Raw genomic sequence first — 25,267 nt, 5'->3', positions numbered from 1 at the left:
CAGCAGGCGATGGTCACTGTCACCCAGGTGGTCAAGGACCTGGAGCCCCTTTATCAGATCATTGCCTGTGGCGAGGACCAGATCCAACAGGGCATTTCCTCTGGTGGGACTATGCACCTCCTGGGTTAAGTGGAGGTCCTGTATCTCAGCCAGGAACCTCCTGGAACGGTCCGAGCTGGCTGACTGCTCCACCCAGAAGATGTCTGGGTAATTTAGATCACCCATGACAACTACATCCCTTGCATTAAGCGCCTCTGCAGGCTGGCCCGAAAATTCCTGGTCCAGCTCCTCCCCTTGGTTGGGGGGTCTGTAGTAGACCCCCACCGTTAAATCCCTCTCCCCACAACCCCTTTGTATCTTGACCCAGAGCACTTCAGCTTGCCCCTCCTCCGACCCCTTTTTGCTGGCAGAGGATGTGTATTGCTCTTTGACAGAGCGCCACACCCCCTCCCTTCCTTCCTTCTCTATCCTGCCTGTAGAGCCTATAGCCCCTAATGCTCACTGCCCAGTCATGGGATGAATCCCACCACGTTTCTGTAATCCCTACTATGTCTGGGTTTGAACTGGCTATGCAGGCACGGTCTCCACAGAGATGGCGGGGATACTTAGCCTGGTGGATGGGATGGGGCAATGGGTGGGTGGGGAGCAGCATCTGGGAGCGGGACAGGTGGGCGGGGCCAGGGCTGAGATTGGGATCAGGGGCAGTGACTGCATGGGGCTGGGGCCTGGTGCAGAGCCATGATCTGCTTCCTGCACATCCCTACAATGAGTGCTGTTTCTGTTGGCAGAGCCATGCAGGGAGTAGATTGTGCATCTGTTTCAGGCTGTGGCCCTACACTGTCACAGCCCCTCAATCCTGATCCCAGCCCTGTTTCCACTCTCCTGTCCCACTCCTGGACACTGCTCCCTGCCTGCCCATGGCCCCATTTCCTGGCCAAACACACACTGTCTGCGCAGGACCTGGGCTGGTCTCCATGGAGAAATTTTAATTTCAGTGTCTTTTGTTCTGTCTGTTTTATGAACTTTTTCTTGTCAAACCCAGAAAAGAAACTGTGACTTCAGAGAATCTTAATTTTATCTAACATGCAGTCTTCATAAGTGCATGACATCCTCGTGGAAGAAATATAACCTCTGTAAATTACAGCGTCTAATAAGCTCATAATGACATTTGAATAGCTGCAGTGCAATAAAACTGACAATGAGGCATTGCTGACCTGTATTGGAAAAATCAGATTTCTGTGCTGAGTAGCCCTAAAGAATGTATACTACATTTCAAGACCCATTAGTAAAATGGGAACATAATGATTTGTTAGTGAGTCACTTGTCACATACACTTGTATCATGATATTGATCTAAGAACACCATTTTTTTTTTTTCTTTTCAAGAAAAATTCTTATACACCTATAGTTTATCACACATTTTTTCTATCAGTGTGGGTTTGGTACTTTTTTGGCCTTGACAACTTAACAAGTTTAAGGAAAAATTAACATTGCCTTTAAAATGTGACTTTCCACCCTTTCCTATGTTGGGAAGGTCACCGTGTGTGGAGTAAGAATATTTCTCTAATTACTATGAAAAGTGATGAATGAGATCTGAAAACCAGTAAAGAAGGCTTACTTTGAGATCTCCAGAATAGTTAGTGTTGTAGTAAATAACCAATATCTTGGAAAGGGCGGAATTGCAAGAATGAGAATTTTCTCAGTCGTATTGGATGTGACCTTGTGAGCAATACACGTGGCTTTTAAAATGTTTACTTTTAAATCAAGACTAGAATTGACACTTTCAGAATTAGGTGTTCATCTTTCCAGCATGTTAAAGTGCTATTAAATACGATACAGTCAGCAAATTCTACTCAGCTTTTTTCCAAATGAGCATCATGCGTTTAAAAACCACAGAAGTGCCACTTAACATTAGAACACTGGGAAATATGTACATATCTTTGGAAACAGTGTCTGTACAGTCTGCTTTGTGTCTGTACAGATTTCTAGTTACTTGCTTCACATTCACATTTAGAATTAGAATATTTCAGAGAAGGTTAGTTCATTATTTACCATGTCAAACTTCTAGAATGCTGATATAAATTAGCGTGAAAATATAAACAGATCAGTATCAGTATTCCAAGAAGTTGTAACAAATTTTGCATATTACTAAGTATTGTATACGTGTAAAAGTATAATTTAGCCATCGTTTTAGATCTGGTCCAAGTTAATAGCAACATAAAGCAAATTTTAAATGCTTAAAACCCAACTGTTGGAACACTGTAGACAGTTTTGGTTTTATTCCTTTCATTGTGTATGGAAGGAGAGTGCTATATGACAAAGGCATTTTACTCACAAACAGCTCAGTTTTGTACTAATCTACTTTATCTTGGATTCTCTTGGCTGGCATGAAGCCTTTCGACTGTTCCTTTAAGTTTTGAAAATGTGCTCTATGAATAAGTTAAGAGTTAAGTTTTCTTTTTTCAAGCACACACATTTCAAACAAATATCTAAAAGTAAGAAAAATTACCATAAAAGTTGTGTAATCCATATAACACACCCAGGTGTGTTTGTATGTATGGTAAATGGATTTAGATTTTGAGGTCGTGTTGGACTGCCAATTTTAAAATGGAACCTGGAGACAGAAAGGTTAGAGGAACTGGGATGACTTACTCTGCAGAACAGGACACCATGGGGGAATTTGATAACTCTTCCCATAAGAAAAAGGTTGTTACAAAGGGGCTGACAGACCATTATTCTCATGACAGACAGGCCAAGAAGTAATGGCTTAAATTGCAACAAGGGTTGATGTTAGGAACTGCAAGTTAGATAAACATTTGGTTGGGATGGTTTAGACAGTTATTTCTGTGTTGGGCAAAGGATTGGACTCTGACCTCCAGCTGTTTGTTTTTTTTCTCTGATTCTCTGAAATTGTTAGTGGCATAAGAGAGTCTTCATTTTTTAGGTCTGTCATGACATTTCTTTAAATAGATATTTTAGAGTTTATCATGACCTTTTAAGTAGAGCAGTAGGTAAAATCTAGTCTCATGAGGTTTAAAATCATGGGAAGCTTCTTCTAACTCAGTGGTCTCCAGCCTTTTAAAGTAGGAAATCACTTTGAATTAAAAAGCAACCCAGGATCCACTGCAACCCCCTCCCCCCAGCAGGTCAGTGTGTAGGGAGAGCAGTGGGGGGCAGATCAAGGCAGAGGGAGAAAAAACTATTTGGTTATAGCAGGTCAGTCTGTGGGGGGAGGGGAAAGGGCCATGGGAGGGGCAGATCGAGGCCCCAGCGGTGAGGGAAGGAGTGTGCACAGGCAGGAGCAGGGGCTGTGGTGAGTGGGGCCCCAGCCAGGCTGGGTGGTGGGACAAGCAGAGGCCTGGAGGGCACCTGCCCCCCAATCTGTGTGTGGGGCAGAGGCGGCTGCACTTTTGAGCCCCGCTGCCCCAAGAGCCACGCGATGCCATATGTGTCCTGCCGCTGGGCAGGCAGGGGGCACAGGGCAGCTGCAGCAGGGAGCAAAGCCCAGCACGCTGCAGTAGCCACCTCTGACCCGCACACAGATCAGAGGGTCATATGTCCCCCGGGCCTCCACTTGCCCCAGCACCCAGTCCGGCCAAGGTCCCACTCACCCCAGCTCCTGTTTCTGCCTGTGCCTTACTCCCTCCCTCACCACTGGGGCCTCTATCTGCTCCCCCAGGTGGCAATAAGAGAGGGAGTGTGGTTGGGGCAAGGGCAGGCCCTGCACAGCTGGGGTGGGGTGCAGGACAGAGCCACAAATAGCTTGTACTGGGGAGTGCCCACCGCGGGCAGGGGGTGGCAGCTCCTGCTGCTACAGGCACCCTGGGAGGGCGTGGGGGCTGCGTGCTTGGGATCTGCGTGTGAGGTAGGGTGGGCTGCGGCTTGGGATGGGAGTCGGGGCTACACTGGGTTCTTCCTGGCAGGGGGGTTGGGCCATGCTGTGCTTAGGGCAGATGGTGGCAGTGCTGGAAGTGGGGTTTGGAGGGGCTGCGGCAAATTTTTGGGTAGCTGTAGCCCCCTCCCAGTGCTGCTGCCTGCCCCAAACATAGTCCGACCGAACACTCCTGCCGGGAAGAGCCTGGCACAACCCCAGCCCACAGCAGCAGCCCACCCTGCCCCATGCAGATCCGGGGGCATACGTCCCCCATGCCATTCCGGGTGCGTGCCCTCCGCCATGCTCCCCAGATGAGCTGCTTGTGGCTCTGTCCCATGCCCCACCCCGGCTGTGCAGCCTCACTCATTCCCTGACTGCTGCATGCACACCCCTCCCCACTCCTGCTGCAGTTGCCTATGCTGCCCTGTGTTTGGGGGGGGCATGTCCCCCCCCTCAATGTGTGTGGGGCAGAGGTGGCTGTCACTGAGTGCTGGGCTTTGCACCCTGAGCACTGCTGCAGCTGGCCTGGGAGTGGCCTGACACTACGTGCGTCCCACCGCTGAGCTGAGCTGCGCCCCCTGCCCACCCAGTGGCAGGACGCACGTGACATTGTGGTACTTCCAGGACAGCTGCAGCAAGGCTTAGGGTGCAAAGCCCAGCGTGCAGCAGCAGCCACCTCCACCCTGTGCACAGACTGGGGGGGCATGTGACCCCCAGGTCTCCGCCAGGGTGCACACAGTGGTGGGAGCCCCCTGTGCCCCTGGACAAGCTCCCTGAGCTCCAATCCTCTCACCACCAGGCCTGGCCAGGGCCGCACTCACCTTAGCCCCTGCTCCTGCCTGTGCTGCATGCCGTTCCTCACTGTGGGGCCCTTGATCTGGCATCTGCTCCTTCCTTCTCCCACAGACTGACCTGCTGAGCTGGGGGCGCACATGCGCATGCGAGGTCATGCTCAGCCCTTCCAGCCTCAGATAGACTGGTTGGTGACCACTGTTCTAACTTAAGTCCTTTTAAGGGTTGATGAAGTAGTTTGTTCTCAGCCTATAGTACCATGGTTCAGTTGGCCTGAAGAGTAATCTTATTCATAGATACTGTCTTCAGGTAGTCTTTGAGATGTATTAATAGTACAGTAGGAAGAAGCTCATACTGTTACTACTTCTAGTATGCTATTTCTGCAGACAATTTGAAGTATGTCCATTTCTAGGACTGTCAGTGCAACATTTCACAAGCACTTTTAATTAATTCATTTTTTCTGTTAACTTGACAAATAAAAACTTGTTCAGAGTAAAGATCTTGAAATCGAGTAATGTAGTTGGTAAGTGAAGACTTTTTATTGGTCTCTGGGAAACAGCCTCTAAATACCAGTTTTAGTTTCATTTTAAAGAGTGTTCTGCAGGTGACTCAGAAAGGAAAAAATCTTAAGCAGCAAGTTCATGCTAGTTCCAGACACATGTAGGGAACTGTGTCTAAGATTACGCAATGTAAAATAAGTGGGAGACTATTTGGGGCCTGTTCAGAATAATTGTTCTCAACCTTTTAGAGGTTTGTACTAAAATTAGAGAGATCCTGTCTGAAATACTGATCAGGAATGTGGACAAGAGAACAATAAAGTTTAAAGTCCACTGTTTGCCAAAGGAAGTATCAACAATGAAGGCTTCTAGTACTTTGGCTCATACATATGAAATGTAAATCACAGCTGTCCTACAATAGTACTGTACTTTGCACAGCTGTGTGACTCAGAAAACATCAAAGAAGCCTGCTGTTCTGGGCAAAGAACATGTGCACTGCAGTACTTGCTGATCTATCATTTTATATTGCAAATATGTGCAATACACACATTTAATGTGCATGTTTTTTCTCATGCTTCAGACTCGTATAATATTTAGAGAACAACTATGTTGAAAGGAGACTTTTAGAGTTGCAGGAGACTTTTAGAGTTGCAAAGTCAAAGTTAAAAAAAGTCAGAATGAAGATTGCATGTGTAACCTTAATTTGCTTGTCTAGTTTTTATGCATTATTATAGTCCTTCCCAGCACCACTTAGAAAGCCTGTGGTAGAGCTAAAAATGGAACTGTGCTCCCCTGGGTTCCAGTTCTATGCTTTAAAACAAAATGGAGTTTCCTCTGTCTGCTTCATTCATTGTACTTCCTGTGCCCTAAGTGAACAGATAGTGTGTGATTATGTAATTAAAGCCTGTATCACAATGCACATGTAACAGGGGAAGACTTTGTCTGCACAGGCAACATTATACTTGTCATTTTCTATCTTTGTTCTTCACTTTACAATTTTTACCTAATTTCTGTATATAATTTCCTAGGATTTTAAAATGCCACAGCTGGCTAACTTCTAAAGGTGTTAAAAAATATCTGCATCAAGTGGAGGCAAATGTTAACAGTTTTAAGCATATCTCATTTATAATGTGTTACTTGGGTTATTTTAAAAAGAGAGAGTTTGTCCCTAGTTTTTGCAGTCCCCCTCCCCATGATTTACCCCATATGTATTGATTTGCCAGTACTGTTCTCCCAATTTCATTTTTGAATTTGAAATGTTCTGACTGTTTTACTTGGCTAATGCCTTACTGTGTTTAATCTTACGGTTACCTAATATGTTGAATCTATTCTACACACAGCAAAGAAAGGTGTTAATAGCTTTCAAGTTTGAGTGGTTCTTCGAGGGGTTTAGGCTGTAGCTGTGTTGGTCTAAGGACATAGGCAGACAAGGTTCCTTGGGTTAATTTGATATCTTTTATTAGACCAGCCCAAATAGTTGGAGAAAAGTTATTAAGCAAGCTTTCGGGTTCAAAAACCCTTCGTCTTCCTTAGCCTGACGAAGGGTTTTTGAACCCGAAAGCTTGCTTAATAACTGTTCTCCAACTATTTGGGCTGGTCTAATAAAAGATATCAAATTAACCCAAGGAACCTTGTCTGCAGTGGTTCTTCGACGCATTCAATGCATAGATATTGCCTCTTGTCTCATCTGCTTTTTTATATTTAATTGACTGCTTTTTCTTCTTATCCTGTACCCGTTTTCAGGGGTAAGGTGTAGATCTTTTGTATTCTCACCAACCTATCAACAGGGAAGTCATGTGAAAATGACCCACCACACTCCCACCTTATGTTACACCCTGTTAGAATATCCATATTGCCTCTTCTTTCTCCATAGGAAGGTTTCCTTTCTCTCTTCGCAATGACTTGTTTGAAGTCTAGGCCTGTGAGGAGCTGCTGCTATTATTGTTCATTCTTAAGGTCCATGTGCAAAGGAGATATTATTTTCTTCTGCTCCCTTGCACAGTTAAAAGCAACTAGCAAAGGGACAATGGAAATGATACAGTTGCCACATTGTGTGGTGGTGAAGGGGAAGCGCTATAATTACTTTGGCTCTGTTTTTGCTAACTCTTGTGAGACCCAGAAGACGTTGACATAACTGACATTTGTTACACAATTGGCCCCCTGAAAGTGCACATGCATGGCTGCAGAGCACTTTTGAAAGTGGCCGATTGCACAAGTTAACACTCACTTACTGAGAGGTCAGTTGAAGGCGCTCCAAAGTGGAGTGCCTTAGAGAACTTCTGTCAGTCCTTCATGTGGTCAGGGCGGGATGCACCCCAGCCCCACCCCCAGTGCTGTCTGCAGGAAGGGAGGGGGGAAGGAGCTGGGGGCTGGGGTTTGCCAGGCTTAAACTGGGGGAGGGGGGGTATGGATTGGATCCTCCCCTCCCCCTCTCCCTCCAGCTCATATTGGGCAAACTCTATCCTGCAGCTCCCTTCCCTTCCCTTCCTGCAAACAGCACCAGAGCTGGGGGGTGGGGACTAGGGGAGAGGCTCCTCTGCTGGATTGGCTCCAAAGTGGAGCTTTTCCCCCCCCTTCTCCCTAACTGCTTTTTTTGTCAATCCCATGTTTCATGCTCATTTTCTGTAGTTTCTCTGCCATCATACTTTTTCTCCAAGATGTTTCATTAAATCTTTTAAAAAGTTATTCTTAAAGCTTTTTTAGAAGTAATGAGGGTTGGGATATCAGAGGAAATAATGAAAAAATTATTTCTTTCACTTTTTAGTGATTATCAGTTCTGGGCATTAAGATTATGTTCAAGTATAGGTAAAAATACTTTATTCCTACAGAAGTCGCTTATGTCTCATAAACATTCAAAGATGCCACAATAATACTCTTTATATCACTTTGCTAATCTCAACAGATACTGTGCATCTATGTGTTTTCTCTCCCACACCCCCATCCAGATGAAGTCGGGTCAGGAGCCAGGCATTCATCTGACAGAGTAACTTAACCAGGTTTAGCCTCATAACCTTAATTATACGTGGAATGTGGAGAATGCTGTGTGTTGTTTGTTCTTCATAACAAGACAGTGAACCTCTAATCACTTGCTTCTAGTATTAAAACATTCCGTGCAGCCTCAGTATATTGTTTGACCAAAATAACTTGATTATAAACAAAAAAACCCCAAAAAACAAAACCCCCATGTAAAACCACCATGTTTCAGATAAATAACCTAATTTTTAATCTGTCACAGTTTCATTTTGTTATGAGCATTCATCATACAGAGTCTTTTAATTTACCTTTCTGTCCTTCAGGAACAGCGTTAAAATGTTAAAGGCAGTTTTGAAAAAGAGCCGAGAAGGTGGAAAGGGGAACAAGAAGGAAACAGGTATGGATATTGAAATATTACTGTGGTGTGGATTATTTAAGTATAAGTCATTCATTCAGCAATTAACTTTTCTAAACTGTAGAAATAGATTTTAAAAATACATTCTTAAAGGACTGAAAACTGTTTTCAGCTATACTTTAGCACTTGTTTCTTTTAAGAGACAAGATAATTTTAATGATAAAATTGTTTGTATTTAGTAATAGTTTTCATCTAAATTAATCTTAATGCTTCACAAAATAAATTGATAAATTACTTTCTCAGATTTTAAATTTTAAGTTATTAAATTTTTTTCAAAATATTTTGTTTCCAAAACTTGTATTTTAATATAATGGAATTCTGTTGCAAAAGCTTAAGTTATTCAGTAAATATACTTATTGTACCTCTTAGATCTATTCTGGTTAATTGCCTACATTATCAGTTCAGCTGGACAAAAGCAACTAGCAGAATTTTTAAAAGATCATATAACATCAACTGTAGCCCCTCACTGCCTTTAAAAAGGAAGATCTACATTTTATGCTGCTGCTTATCCTAATGTGTATTCCCTTCTTTTAAGAGGTGCCTTTTCTGTCTTCCCTCTAAGGATTGCAGTTTCTGTAGACATAGCTTGGTTAGTTTTTAAAATAGCTAGCTTGGATACTAATAACAAGTCTAGTTCTGGAAGGGCTTCAATGCCAAAGCAGGCTTGTGCTATCCATGTTCAAGCTAATGCTGCCATGACTATACAGCTGCCCATAACCGAAGTGGCTAGATTAAGGTTAAACTGCATATTCATGTAGACATACCTAATTCAAAAGTATTGATTGTATGTTAAAGATACATTAGTTCTTTATGTGTAGGGTATAAGCAGCCAGAAGAATGGTTAGAGCCGAGCTCTGGAAGAGAAATAAAGTTGAGGACCAGGAACTCACAATAGGAAATAAAGTATCATATAAGGCTCGTAAGACAAAGTTAGCACCTGGGTCGAAGCGGAAGGTTGGGGGTTGAAGACTGGAATAAAGATGCCAGCTGAAGCTCAGCAACTAAAGATAGGAATCAGTTTTACAAACTAGAAGTCTGGAGAGGAGCTTGCAGTAACAGTTGTAGGCTTCTACGTGGGCAGCCATGGATAACTGCAGATGCTGCCGCTAAATGCAAGAGCCCCACAGTGTTTTATTGATATATTTACAATGTTAAAGTAATTTGCAAGCCTGTCAGTGCCTCACTCATTATAATAAAATAAAATTCTAAATGCCTATATATTTTGGCATTTGATTTTTTTGTTTTTGTTTTGTTTGTTTGTTTTTACCATGGAAAATCAGAGCTCCCCCTGCCCTCTTCACTCACCAGGATAAAGGTCCAGCTGTTTTCTGTTCCCCCCCCTCACTCCCAACCCAGAGCCCCTCCAGCCCTGTGGGTGCCCCTCACTTGTGACCTGCAGCTCCCTGGCTTTGCTGGTGCCCCTCACTCACAGCCCGCAACCCCCCAGCCATGCTGGTGCCCCTCACTTCTGACCTGTTGCCCGCAGGCCCCAGCCCCCCAGCATATGAGAGAGAGGGTGGGGAAGGGGCATAGGTGATGCATTGGTTGGTTGGAGAGATACAGGCGATGGGGGGAGGGGGTTGTGCCCCCCAGATTTCTGCACCCATAGGGTATGGGGCTACAGCCAGGCTGGACCAGCTCTGGGACTTGGTGCAGGAGGGAGCACTGCACCACCGTAACCATCAAGGTGAGATGTGGCAGTGGTGGCGGCATGGAGTTTTGCCCCCCACCACTGCCAGGTGGGCAGGGGGTACCTCACCTTGGCAGCCATGGTGGTGCAGCACTCCCTCCTGCACCAGGCCTGCCTGCTGGGCTGCAGACGCAGCTCCTACACGGAGCTGCTCTGGCCTGGCTACAGCCCCACACCCCATTGTAGGTGCAGAAACCTGGGGGAGGGCATGTGCCCTCCCCATCACTCCAGAAACCTGGGAGCAAGTCTCCTGTGCCCTCCCCCCCGCCCCCCCTCCATCGACTTACCTGGAGGGAGCTGTGGGAGGTGCTCTCTACTGCTGCCTGGCTGCCACATGTATGTGTGCATACGTACATGCACATACCCCTCCCCCCCCGCACTCCCCCCAGCCCCAAGCAGCCCCTTGCAGGCTGGAACTCTGCCAGCCTGTAAATGGAAACCTGTGGTTTCCTGTGTTAAGTCTTTGAAGGAGAAAATCCACATTTTTCTGAATCTGAATGTTTGGATTTTTTTAGGACTTCAGTTGCTCATTGAAACCAATTCATGCTTTGTGACTTGGGCATCAAAGAAAAGATGTCAATTGCATCATTAAGTATTCTGACATTTTTTAACTTGTCAGAACAGGTACACCTTTTCCTTGTTTTCTGCTCAGATAAGACTCCAACTTCTTTATTTTTGTGTTTTGACAGTAATGTGTGTAAATAGCCAGTCACCACACTTACTGATTTTTTTTTTTTGATTTTTTTTTTTTTTTTAAATCTCAAAACAGAAACATGTTAATTTAAAAAAGATATGGGCATCTCTAGTTCTGAATTTAAAAATCATATATTTGTTGGGGGAAAAAAAATCTTCCATTCATCCAGTGGATAATATGTTCTCTGGGGGACTGAAGAAAATTCCTGTGGTCTTTATTAAATCTTTTAAAATTTATACTGTTCAGCACAGTTTCTAAGTGACATTAATGATGAGGACAATTCTGAAAAAGAAAAATGTTGACAACTGAATCAAAGACATCCAGAAATAATCCCAAAGTAAAACCAAAGGCATCTAGTTAGCTTTGTATGTGGTGGTGCTGCTGCTAACTTGAAGTTAGCAGCTGGCTTTGTTTAAGTATAGTGGTTCACAGATTCCTGTGGAAAGGCCCTTATTGGCGGATTTTCCTTTTGAGCTTAAGCCAAGTTCCATCTCTGTATGTTAAAGGAAAATTAAGGAATGGAGGCTGGATCAGGCTACAATAAAAACTGAATCTTGAAAGACTTTTCTTTTTTAAATCTGAAGTTGTTGTTACAGTATCTTATTGCATCTGTCTAGATTAATCTGCACAGAATGCAGATTTTTTTTTACAAATACATTGCTACTTCTCCCCTGAAAATTGTTCTAGGATTTCTGATTAGTCCAGTTTCATAGGAGCCATCAGGTGGGCAGAATCTACTACTGAAATTCTAGATTTTCTCTGATCTCTTTTTGCCAGAGAGAGGATTACAGAAGCCACTGTTCAGTAGGAAGTGTTCAATTTGCACTATGGATTCAAGTGATTTAAGATGCTGCTGGTCATAGCTCACTTCCTTAGTACAATGGGGTACAAAGAAGCAGATTCCAAGCAGATGTTGGGTTTCAAGAATGAATATGTTTCGTTTTTTGAGTTTTCTCTAGCATTCACTCCAAAGCAAAACTCAGTTTAGAATGCTCGCAACTCTGACCTCAGAGTTTGTATCCCCTCCCGTCCAACCCTCAGACCTCTGGGGGCTACTTCCTACTTTGCTTCTCAACATTTCCATTGCACTGCATGGGGGTTTGTGCTTTCTCACTACCTTCCCTAGGGTTCTTTGCATGGGCGACTGGTGCCTCCCAAGTGGGGGAATACCAGTGGGGCACAAGGGCGGGGAAGGGGACTGGGCCCAGTGGCGTGGCAGCAGCAGAGCCAATTTCAGGGGGGCACTAGCACTTTCCGTGTCCCCCTACCAGCCGGAGTGCATGCTGTCGGGGGGGGGCACCAGCACTCTCGGGGGGGGGAGGGCACATGCTCCTTCCTCCCTACACATTACTTACTGTACTTTGGGATAAGCTCACCACCATTCCTAGGTTACCTCTTTTTTCCACTATGGAGAGTCTCTACTTTAGTCTGTTCCTTTATACATAAATTCCAACAGGCAGTCACGTGACACCTCTGATGTGATGTATTTAGAGCCATGATTTTCAACATGGGTAACGGGTTCCTTTAGAAGTTGTTGTACAATATTAACAATATTAGATGCACAAGCATCTGCATATGATTCACAAGGTAAACTCAGAGATTTCATCTAGAAATCTGTAGAGTCAAAAACATCCTGCCCTGTTGTGGTCTTTCTCAGTTCTTTGCAAAAGAAGAATAGCTGTACTGCTTTTCTGTAGTCAAAAAGTGAGGGCCTTGGTTATAAGACAGTGCCTTGTTACACATTATATTAAAAACAAATTAAACAAAAATGCATATATTGTATAGTTGCAGAAATGTTTAGGAAATTTTTTAGTTACTTATTTAAAAACATTTTAAAGTGTTATGGGTTGGCATTAGTATTTGCTTTTGGTTTCCTGTATCACCAGCCCGCATGCGCATATGTTTCTCTTTATAATGTTAACTGATGGAAGAAACTAGCTACATTCAGAGGCTCAGTTTTTATTATCTTAATAAATAACAGCACTATTGAAAAATATATTCACATTGGACCACAGTTTGACAGATAGATAAGATTTTCTTTAAAAAAAAATTGTATTCACTGTCAATTATTTCAGTTGGATTTTTAGTAATTTGAGCATTATTATTCTGTTGACCCAATATCAAGCCTGAAGGAGTGAGAATAATGGAAGTATTGTGCTTAGCTTGCAGTGCTCTTCCTGCACAAAATCCTATCCAAAGTGTAACATCAAACATAGTATGTAACATGCACAGACATTTAATTGATTTCAATAGAAATTTGAGTGTTCAATGGGTGGTTTTGGGGTTTTTTTTGCTTTTTCTTTGTTTACATTTTCACATGTTCTTTGGCATTTAGCTTGTACCCAGAATAACCAAGGACAATTTACATGCCATTGAAAAGCTATTTTGTATGTTTCTTAGAAGTAGCACAAAGATATGGAATCTGGAGAAACTAAAAACCAGGTAAGTATCAGTAGGTGTTAAATGTACTATGAAAAGTTTATTGGCATGCATAACAGATGAGGCACTTACAGAATTATTGGCATACACGGTAAATAGTGATTTAAACAGAGATTTTCAAATAATTTGATCTGTAATTTGTTCTAAGATCCTCTTCAGTTCTACCATGGATTAGTTTAAGTTTAAAATTTTTTACACTTGTTTTTTGTTGTCTGGCTATGTTTTCAAATTTTATATCTTTTTATAAAAGAATCTTTGATCTAAGCATGACTCCTGTATGAATTAGTTAATTGCACAGAAAAGAACATGTGCAATGTTTTACTTCTAAGAGTAAGTCCTATTGTAATAATTGATTAAACATTTTTTGTCTGCAAATATCCTTTTATTAATTTATCTTTTCAAGATATAAAAATGAAATAGAGTGAATTTTTGAAGTAGGAGGAACCCTATATGAAAAAATGTATATGGGCTTGGGGAGTAGGTTCCAATTAAAACATTGACATATTTTTTATATCATAATACCTTTTGTAAAATAAAAGCCATTTTCAGTGACTGTTGTGGGTTTTCTTTTTTCACTTGGGTGCACTGAATTTTGATTGCTGAAATAATGCCTTGTCACACTTGCTTTTCTTCCCCTCCCCCATTTAGGATTATTTTAGCACAGGCCACAATTAAAAGCCTGACCTACAATGCTAGCACAGCACTTGACTACCAAATACGACTGTACTTAAATTTGCTGACATGAATATTTTGTTTAATTGTGGCAGCTAAATTGCTGCTTTAATTTATAATAAAAACAAAATGGAGTTGTTTGGCAAGCAAAAGGAATAATTATTTATTAGGTCCCCTGCTTAGTCCTTTTCAAGTTAAAGTTTTTTGGAATAATTCCTCTGTATCAGTAAGATTTTTTTTTTCCTCTAAGCTAATGCTGCTGCCACTTCCTCTTTTTTATTTTTTATTTGTAATGTATATTTGACCCTCTCCTTCCTCTTCATAATGTCTCATTGAACATCAGTATTTGACTAACATACTTGTAACTAAGCCAGCAGTTATTATGGCTTCAGACACCATTTTGGCAAGTTTGTAGTGCTAAAAATCATTAAATAAAAAAGTTAGCATTTTAAAACTAAATATGCAAATCCAGCTGGCATTTGACATGCAAACTCTCCATGATGTTAGGCTTTGAATTTTAAGTGAAAAGTGCCTTTTTGGCACCTACATTACAGAGCCATTAGCTGGAATGTTGAACTTCTGCTGGAATCCTTTCAAGCTTTAGTGTGACTTTTGGTTGTCCCTCTGAAAATGTCTGACAACAGAAGATTCTTTGTTTCATGCTAAAAAATATAGAGCTGTTTTTGATTATTCTGTATTGCCTTGCCCACTTTCTGTGGTTGGTGACTATTTCAGTTTAATAGAGTGACTTTTTTTTGCTGAGCACTAGGTATTTTGTGTAGTAGACAGACTTTCTCCAAGAAGGTAATGTGAATGAGATTGTGCAAGTTTAAAAAAATATTATAAACGAGTTATCCGCAGGTGATTATTTGAAGGACCATAATTTATATTTCTTATTTTCATTTATTTAAACAAGTGACTGTCTATATAATAGGTAGCCCATTTTTTCTAATGAAAAAATCTTCAGGGTTGCTTTTAATGGCTTTAGATATTTAGGTTGTTGAAGAAATTACATGGTTGGGGGGGAGAGGGAAAAGAATAGATATTAGGGTATCAGCAAATAGCTTGGAAGAAAAACAAAACTGGTACAAATCTTCATTTAGTCACTGAGCTTATGTAAAGATTCAGTTGATTGGTTCTGATATAAAATATTTTGTTACAATCTGAGTATGTTCTTTTGTTCTGTGCCTCCATAAATGGTGTGATAGTGGCAGTGTGTGTTGGGGGGCAGGTACTTTATTTGTTAACTAGTTTATACTCCAATCTTCACTGTGTAGAGGAAAATATAAGGAGCTATGTTTTGCTCCCACATCCACAATTACAAATGAAGATTTATTTCATATATTTCATGAAGTTACTGTGGATTTCCACCTGTATTCCTGAGACTGGAATTTAGATCTAAGTGTTGTTGTTCTACCAAATAAGACCTGAATTAGTTAAGCAGGACAGTGGTCTGTGTTTACGGCAACAAATCCAAACCTATAATTTTAAATATAATTTTTGCTGGGTTAACAGTCTCATAAAAAGAACCCTATTTTTGTCTTAGAATCCACTTCCTAAATTATGTGACTTTCAGAAAGCCTTTATTAAACTGCATGTTAGAACCCCACAGTGTGAATTATTCTTCCATTGCTCCTCCAGTATCTAATATTGTAAAAACCTAAGTCTGTCCATCTATCTGTAACACTTTATTAACACTCTGATTGGCTGACGGAAACAATCAATTAGAGTCCTCCAAGAGTGGGGGAGCACCACCATGAGTCCAATGCTGTGCCAAAGACCAGACAGAGGGTGGGAGAGCCAAGGCTAGCGCTGCTCCCTGTGAGAGGTAGAGCAGCGGCAGCATGGGGGCGTTAGGTGGCAGCACTCCATCCCAGTCCCCTCTCTCCCCCCCGCCTCCCCCATCATTCTTAACAGGCAGTTGGCTAGTGTGTATTATAAAGAGAGAGATTAATTTTTTTGTCCCAGGATGACAGTCTCGTGGTCTGACCTGTGCTCCATTTGGGAGTATGTTAAATAGCAACTTCTCTTCAGTTCCCCAGTGGTGATAGGGTAGGTTCCATATCTCTTGGCCTCTTCTGTCCCAAAGAGAAGTCTCACTAGGTTTGAGTTGCCTGGTTGTAATTTAGAAAGATGGAATTCGTTTGATAACTGAAAAAATAACTCCATAAAGAACTGATAGGGACCTACCAAAATCACAATTGCGCTTTTTTCATGGAAAATGCAAAATTGGGCGGGCTCTGCAAAAAATGGCAGGGCTCACTGCTAAAAACAAAAAACAACCAAAAACCTTAGCAGCAAGGAGAGAAAAATGTGGCCTGCAGTCTCGGAGCATGGAGGGGAGGGGAGTGGGGGCAGTGGGGCTGCTCACATAACGAGGCAGGAAGGCTACAAGCAGCTGCACCAGGGTCTATGGAGACCCAGCCTGGCTTATTGTGCATGTGCACCTGCTGCTGCCAATGAGGAGGCCCAGGACTCTGCAGACCCTGGTGCAGCCACTTGTAGCCTCCTGGCTGCATGACATAGCCTGTCCAGGCCCGGACTCTGGGCAAGCCCATGCCACTGGCCACAGAGCTCTGGCTGGCTGTGACAGGCCATGGGAAGGCTGCAGTTGGCTGTACTGGGGTCCATGAAACCCCCGGTCCAGCTCGTTGCTGGTGGTGGATGCACACGCACCTTAGGGTGTATGGTGGAGAAGGGGCTGGGTCTGTGCTGCTGCATCTGCTGCTGGCAATAAGTTGTGCCGGGGCTCTGCAGACCCTGTTGCAGCCATTTGCAGCCTCCTGGCTGCCTGCCACAGCTGTCCCAGGATCCCAGTGCAGCTGCCTGCAGCCTCCCCACTTGGGGCTGGCCTGAAACAGCAGCTTAATTGCTCTGGTTAAACCCGGGGAAGCCATCAATCCACATTTAATAACATGTTTATTAATAGCATCTCTGGGTTTAATCAGGGTAATTAAGATGCAGTTTTGGCCCAGCTGGCAATCTGCAGGGAGTGGCAGGATTGCCAGGGCCCTCAGCCAATCAGAGGTGTGGTGGCCCCCACCATGCCTATCACACAAAAATGGCAGCTGGCTATACGGTCTGCCTGTGAAATTGGCTGTCCATCTCCTTAAGTTTAGTAGACCCCTACTAATAGATCACCCTCACTTGCCCTGTCTACTGCTACCTGTTGCTGCCATTTAGGGGGAAAAATAGAGCAGAGATCATAGGATTGTAAGAAAGTAAGACTGGAAGAGATCTCACAGGGTCACCTACTCCAGCACTCTGCTCATTCTAGCCAAGTGTCTGTCAAGCCTGCTTTTGAACGTTTTCCAGGGATGGAGTTTCTGCAGCTTCTCTAAGTAGTCTGTTCCAGCGCTTCACCACCTTCATAGTCAAAAAGTTCCTCCTAATTTACAACCTAAATGGCCTCTGCTATAGCTTGAGACCATTGCTCTAAGTCTTGTCCTCTGTGTCCACAGAGGAAAGAGAGAGGTAGTTAGCCATGTTAGTCTGAAGTCAGTCAGAAGGCAGAGTAGATATGCACCTTTATAGACTAAGTGAGTGTTGGTTCATGAACATTTATGCTTGCTCGCTCACACATGCTTACTCTCACTCTGTCTGTGAAGGTACATATTTACCCTGCCTTCTCAGAGAGAAAGGTCCATCTCCATCCTCTCTGTAATTGCCCTTCAGATATTTGAAGGCTGTTATAAAAGCCCTCCTTGGTCTTCTCTAAATTAAATAACCATAGTTCATTAAGCCTTTCCTCTGCAAGTAGGGATCTACTTAAATCATGGTTAGATTTACCAAGGGTCATGCATGGCATAAAGAGCAAATTGTGTGGACATTTTGCAGATATGCTTTGGAGGCCCTGCCCCCTGGCACTGATTGGTGGAGGCCTGGGAGAAGGAGGAAGGACAAGGGTAGCCATTTTTTCTGCTGCTCTTTGTGCTGCCCTGCCAGCTCCCAGGTGGGCCACAAGGCTGGACCGCAGTGGCATCAAAGACTGCTGGCTCCCCTGGAGAGCCAGCATTTTATTTTTATTATGGGTTTGATTTTTTTTGTTTTTATTTGTTGATTTCATGGACAATCCCAGATTTTGCAGTTTCTGCAAAATCCACAAAACTGGAATTTAAGCAGACCCCCTATCCTTGCTTTTTGGGTCCCTTATTTTGTTGCTCTGCACTAGACTTTTTCCAAACTGTCCACATACTTCTTGAACATGCTACTTGAGGAGTTGTCTTGCTCACCAGTTCCAAACAGAGCAGAAGAATCACTTCTTTGATTTGCAAGCAACACCCCTTTTAACTCAACCCAGTGTGTTGTTGGCTTTTTTGCAACAGAAACACACTGATATTGTTGGCTGATGTTCAGCTTTTGATCTACTGTAATGTCCAGGTCCTTCTCTGCAGTATGGCAGCCAAGCCAATCATTCTGCAGTCTGTATTTGCGCCTGCAATTATTCTGTCCTGAGCGCAGGATTTTGGACTTGACTTGGTTCCATTTTATTTGGTTGATTATGGATGATTTTTCCAGTTTGTCCAGGTCTCTTTGGATCATAGCCCTACTCTCCAGAGTGTCTACAACTCCACCTAACTTGGTGTCATCCTCAGATTTGCCGAACAGGCACTCAATCCCATCATCCAAATCATTAATGAAAATGTTAATACCAGACCCAGAACAGACCCCTGGGGAACTCCACATGATACCTCTTTCCAGCTAGACATTGAGCCATTGATGACTACTCATTGAACTTGATAATCCAACCAGTTACATTTTCACCTTACAGTACTTTCATCTAGTCTGTATTTCCTTAGCTTTGAATGAGAATGACAAAGGAGACAAAGCTTCTTTACAGTCCCTTGCCCCATCCACAGGGATAGAATACAGAAATAGATGGGGTTTAAACAAAAATAACTGTCTGAACTTTTCAGCAGTATTTGTGACAGAACCAGAACCAGGTATTTAGAAGCTGTGATAAAGTATCCAGTAGTGAGTAGTATGCTATTACTTTTTCTTGGGCAGTCAGAATTTCCCATTAATCTCTTCTGTTCACAATGTGCATTTAGTATACAGATACACTGGATGCACATACAAATATACGTGTCAAGGTGCGAATAAAACTCCATGATGTTTACTCCAGGTACAATGCAAGTACTCCAAAATGTTGGCTAAATGCATCTGTTCAAGTTGATACATACTGTTGTGTGTGCATACAGACTGTGCTTCCTGGAACTTGTCTCTAGAGCTCCTTTGTAACTTTTACAGACATGTCAAAGAACTGTCAGTATCAAGAGACTAGAGAACATCTGCAAAGAAAATTAAATGTAATATGTTTTATGTTCATAATCTTGTTCTCTGTCTTAGATATGTCATTCATGTCTCAAGCAAGACTATTTATTTTTTCCAATTAACAAAGGAATTGCAGTGATGATATCACATATATATGTAGCCTTTCATCCTTAAGAATACCTCAAAAGCATTACAGACTTAACTGCTGAGCATTTATCTGTCATTGAACTGAAATCATGTCTTGGGTGAAAAACAGTTTTTAAACAAAACCACAGTCTTAGTATATAAGAAGTTTAGGAGAAAGATAAGAATTCTTGTATTCCAAAAGAAATTGCAGAGTAGTCTACATAGAGAACATAAATACATAACTTGAAATTGGGCTAGGTACTGGGATGAGCACCAGTATTTTGCTGCTGTTTTTAAATGATGGGCTGTCACAATCACTGGTTAGCATTTAATGTTTTAATTTTTCTAAACAAGACTAACATAAAAGTCCATTGCATGCATAGAAAATTAAGAGGTCTGGAACAGCTTAAAATAATAGCAGAAAGATTTTACTCTATCCGTTTTTAAAAATCAGCAATGGAATAATCATGCATTAAGAAACACTTCCCAGGTATTGGAAGGTACTATAGCATACAAAGGGGATTAGCTTGAGACAGCTGGGAGTTTAAGACATTTTATCTATCTAGATTACCCTGTTAAATAACTTCAAAAAATATATTAGAGTACTTATGCTACTTTAAATGGAGCAACCATTTAAACTAAGAATACAAATAATTACATATTTGAATAACAGAACTCCAGTAAAAGCAGTGAAGCTTCCCTATTCTCTGAACAACATGAAACAGAGAAGGATCTTGTAGTATGTCCTGAAAACTTCCAAAATTGAAGACTTCCAAAATTGTGCTTGTTGCAGATTCTAAACCTCTTGGGCCCTAACAAAGAGACATACAGGTTTCAGACAATGTTAACATCTTAAATTTTAACTCAGAAACCAATAAACATCAAAACATGAGTGCAATGTACTTTTTAAAAGAAACGTTGCTTATTAAAAAAGATCTGTACATGCAACGTACATTGACCCCATTCTGAATGATATCTGACAATGCACCCCAGGGGGCACATCTACACGTGCACATTAACTGCACAGTAATGGTGCATGTCTACACATGCTGTGCAGTAACTATGGCAACTTCTGCTGACTTGGACATAAATTTGATACATTTATGCCAGATTAGCTACTGTGTAGGTGCTTTACTGCGCAGTAATGCTGTGTGTGTCAATTGACTTGTGACTAACTTTAATCCCAAATCAGACCAGACACAGAGTTAATGTGCTTTAATGCCTGCACATGTAGACTCCAGCCTATTCCTGCTTACTGCATAGTAAATTTAATGCAATGCAAATGCATGTGTAGATGCACCCAGGATGTCTGAAGCCTGTCAGCCTAAACAGTATGCATCTGCTGGTTGGCATCACTCTGCCTGACATCTGAAGAGCAGTGGTCAGCAGGATCAAGGCAAACTGAAGATGTGAGACACCTGCTGTACAACCATCCCACAGCACAAAAATGACTGAAGTTATGCAGGAGCTTCCTCGCCAGCACTCAAACTCTCGATGTCACACCCAAGGAGACATGACTACAGATACGGAAAAAGATGTTGAAAAGTATAGCTGACAATGGAAAAAATGGACATTTCAGTGGCCAAATCTTTACCACCAGGGGCTGATGAACCATGGCAAAGGTGGTGATGGCTCAACCACCTATGCACTGGAGTTGAATGCTCCGAGGAACTAATGAAGAAGTGGAGCTATGTATACCATTGGTTCAACCACCTGTGACTGCAGGACAGAGCCTCAGACTATGCAACACTTGCTGCAATGCCTGCTGCTCTAAGGTACATGTACAGTGAAAGATCTTGCAAAGTTTAATAAAATGGTCAAGTGTGGTGTAGAGACATGAGAAGATCTTTAAAAAGTACTCAATCAGAAAAGGCAGACTATCCTCTCGTATTTTAGTTCTTTCAGCAGTGTCCTAAGCAACACAGAAAACTGTATTTTGGGCTTCACAGAGAGAAAATTGCAAATTTCTGTTCCAGAGGTCTTACAGTAAAAAGGTGTGGACTTGCAAACATTGTAGCATTCGTACTCTTGTTGCGTGGTTTTAATGTTTGCAGGACTGGTCCCTAAATTGAGTTTTTTATGTAGTGAGATATTGTAATGTGTTAGGGAACTGAGAATAAAAGAAATGAACACGTAGTAAGTAGCCCTCTTATCTAGCTTAGGACAACCCTGTATTAGTTCATGTATGTTCACTGTATGTAAAATTTTGGTCTTCAATGTACCGGTTGTGTTTAAGATACAGGAGATTTGCCTCTTTTATTAAAATGGCAACATAAGAAAAACTCATTGGTGAAATGCTGGTTGGAAACATGTCATTCTTTATCTAAATACTGGTTTTTTGGATAGGATGAACTGTTCATAATTTTGAAGGTAGGCTAGTCCCTTTCATGTGGGTACATTTTTCTGTTTTCTGTGTTGTTTTTGAGACACTTGGTTTGTCTCCTTAGGATAACGTAACGAGAGTTCTTGACAATTGTACTTTGGAAAGATGATCATTTTAAAAAGACTAAGTCTGTTAACTTAATACAGTTTGTATGTCAAGTCCAAAACATTTTAAAACAATGGGCCTTTTTTAAAGGAGCAGATCTATTATACCTTTTTAAAATGATATGGCAGGAAAGGATTCAATAAGTTTTCTAGTGTTTACAGCATCTTTTTACTACCTTTTTACTTTTTTGTAATGTTGCCTGGGAATCTTGATATCCTGTCAGCAGAGGTTGCCGATTTTGGTTTTCCTTTGATGCCTTAAAAATACAAGTTCAGAAAAGTCTGTGGGTTATTTTGTCTTCAGAATTTTCCTAAGCATTCAGGCCAAATTTTAATTGTGAAGAGAGTATTGTAAATGTTATCACCTTAACCTTCACTGTTTGAAAACTAGGTTAACTACTCTTCGCATGGTAAAAATCAGAATTCCAAAGTTGTCTGTACACTCCAGCTTACATATGTTCTACCAAAGTAGTTTGCATTGTTTTGGTTTCTAAGTAAATATCTAGAGCTTATGAATGGCACAGATGTAAAATATTTTTTCTGTCATGTTTAATCTTGAAATATATTGTGGAGCCTATACATTTTTTCACTACAGTTATCCTGTCTTTTCAATAGGAGGATTAGATAACGGATTTACTCTTAGGTCTGTTAAAGTTCAAGTTCTGCATTAAGGATAATAAGTTTTACAAAATCATTATATTGTAGTCAGCCATTCGTATCTCTCTTTGGTCTCTTTTTAAAGATGCTAATCTGATTAAACCTTTTAGCTGCATCCCTGTGTCATTGGAAATGGAGTTCCATTTTCAAGGCTTTTTTTAAAAACTGTTAAACAGTTTCCACGGTTACTTTGACCACTGAATAGGACTTCTAGTTCCTTGTGATTGATGCCTATGGAACTTTGTTAGCCAGAGTCTATCTGGCGTTGGCAATGTGTACAAATAAGAAGGCTTACAAAATAGGGGAGGGTTTGTAATTTCACAGGACTGCAGCTTTTTTTGGTTTAGTCTGACATTATTAGAAAAATTGTAATTGTCACAGTCTTGCTACTCCTGGACTGATGTGTACCTCTTAAAGGACTTGAGACCAAAACTGTAAACCTATTGTCAGCATCTGAAAAATGGTAGTTTATTTTTTATATTTAATCATGAAATGGTAGGTATTTTACTTTTCCATACAGGAAACCCTTGCTATTTGTGGGTTTGGCATTTGCAGTTTCAAATATTCATGAATGCCAAATCCACATCTTAAATACACTTAAAGGAGCTCCTTGGAAGTTTTGTGCTTGCTGCTGCCAGACTCCCACCGTTGCCAGTGCAGCTGTGCCCCCCCCCCCCCCCCCCCCCCCCCCAGCTGCCAGGGGCACTGTGTTCATGAACACAGACAGCGTTCATGGACGCAGTGCCTTATTCATGGATTTCGCCATTCACAAGGGATACGAGAATGTATCCCCCGCGAATGGCAAGGATCGCCTGTATATACTAGTTCAGGGTTGCTGAGCATAGCCTGGGATTTGAGTACATCAAGGAACTGCTGTTTGACAGTGATCTCTGTGACATGAGAGGAGTCTTTAGAAAGTGAACAAGTATTATCTTGCAAACCCCAAATGAGCACTAATTCTGGGTCCCTCTTGTCATCTGTCTGTACATCAAAATCTCATGGCTATAAGAGTTTTGCATTAACAAACTAAATTTGCAGCTTCATAATATTTTATGGAATAAACATTGCATGTAGATTTGACAGTTTTGCCTGTTAAGTTTATGGCAAACATAACTGTGATAAAATATACATTGTTTATGAAAATACTGCCTGTATTTTCAGACAGCCAAATCTTTAATTTATCCTTCTGTATGTAAATGATGTTCTTAATTATTCTGATACTAATATACTAACTTGGCTTACTTGTCTGTATTGTATTAGAAGTAGTTTGTTATGTAGTCTTTTAAAGAGAACTAATCAGAATAAAGTTCTTCCTTTCAAACTTCACCTGGAGCAGCAAGGCATATTCCCAAACTATCTGCCCAGTGCCCTTTTATTTTTTCTCCAAATGCCCAACCTTTTCAACACGCATATAAATTTAAGTATAAAGTCAAGTGGCATAGGTCACAGAGCAATTTTGAATGTGAGTAGCAGTTTGTTCTCAAATGATATGTAGATTGTCAAGGGGTTATTATTTGTCTGAGGACAATCAAACAGCTACATTATGTTGATTAGAAATCAATACATTCATACAACGTTTAAATATTGGCACAGTGGGTTTGACATAATGATTGATTGACATGTGATTGAAACTAACCATTCCCATTAGTCATACTGCAATGCACTTGAAACAGCGCACACAAGCAGAGAAGACAGGGCACATATACCATATTTACTCAAATCCAAGAAAACTTCAGATTTAAGTCCTCCAATAATTAGATTCTATACATGGAAAATTATAAATTTTGTTACAATTTTCCATGTAAAGAAACTAATTAGTGGAAGGTCACCTTAAATTCATCCCACCACCACTGCTGTGGCAGAGAAAGCAGTGGCATGGGGTGAGCGGCCAGACCCTACCCCTTGCTTCCTTGGCTCTTGTCCCTCTATATCTGTGCTTGGCTTGTCTTGCTGCCTGCCCCCTGCCATGTGACCCTCTTCTGCATGCCTCTTTGCGCCTGTGCTTTTCTCTTGCTGCCTGTCCCCAGCCCCTTTCCCCCATGTCTGTGCCTGCCCCCCCTTACCTTCTGCTGCAGCTCTGTTCTTCCATGCAGTCAGCAGCAATGTAGCTGGGTAGAGGCCAGGCTGGGGCTGGTCAGTGAGAAGTGGCAGCAGAGGGTGGGAGTGCGGGGGGTAGGAACAGGCAAGGGGGGCAGACCTACCCCGGAGTCTTTCCTCGCTCCCCCTGCCCATGTTTACCATCTCCTGCCAAACAGGCCATTCTGGCCTGGGGGAGGCAGTGGCTTGGAGCTGAGCCACTGCCTGTCCTAGATTAGTACTCAAATCTTATATGAGGTGCTTTTTCCCAGACGGGGGTCACTTATCTTGGATTTGCATAAATATGATATATATTATCTGTGGAGATGTATATCTATGCATATCTATCTAGATATGCCTGACTGGCAAATAATTTTAATTGTGGCAGTGATGTTGGAGACTGAAGAAAGAGAAATATTTGTGTGGGTATGTGTCCCTTGAATGTTTTCTGAAATTTACTATTTTGTTATGGCAAAAAATTACTTCGTGTCTTAACACAAATGTATCTATGAATGAAAATAAGCGAAGGCTATTACATGAGAAAAATTAAGGTGGGAAGGAAGGTGTTCTGTGTTAACTTCATGTTGCTGTTAGATTTTTAC

General features: G+C 41.9%; 1 protein-coding gene and 1 long non-coding RNA gene across 7 annotated transcripts in view; one reads left to right on the top strand and one right to left on the bottom strand.

Annotated features, from left to right (window-relative positions):
* The window catches only part of TANC1 (tetratricopeptide repeat, ankyrin repeat and coiled-coil containing 1), a 203,663-nt gene that overhangs the window by 55,808 nt on the left and 122,588 nt on the right, over positions 1 to 25,267 (top strand). For 5 of the 6 annotated variants that reach the window (XM_019480246.2, XM_059727357.1, XM_059727359.1 and 2 more), the window contains exon 2: positions 8,459 to 8,532. In XM_019480246.2, coding sequence (XP_019335791.1) covers positions 8,472 to 8,532 — 61 coding nt within the window. In that variant the 5' untranslated portion in view covers positions 8,459 to 8,471. Of the gene's footprint in view, positions 1 to 7,569; positions 8,159 to 8,458; positions 8,533 to 25,267 lie in introns of those variants that run through there. The other variant, XM_019480247.2, reaches the window with a different exon arrangement.
* Positions 19,715 to 24,792, bottom strand: LOC109281358 (uncharacterized). The gene is made up of 3 exons (XR_002087973.2): positions 24,653 to 24,792; positions 22,109 to 22,189; positions 19,715 to 20,257 (listed from the first exon to the last, which is right to left on the bottom strand). It is a non-coding gene; the product is annotated as an uncharacterized LOC109281358 (long non-coding RNA).

Source organism: Alligator mississippiensis, chromosome 4 (genome assembly GCF_030867095.1).
Source record: "Alligator mississippiensis isolate rAllMis1 chromosome 4, rAllMis1, whole genome shotgun sequence".
NCBI classification, from domain to species: Eukaryota; Metazoa; Chordata; order Crocodylia; family Alligatoridae; genus Alligator; species Alligator mississippiensis.
The sequence above is the reverse complement of the archived record's forward strand: the minus strand, read 5'-3'. Positions and strand labels throughout refer to the sequence as shown.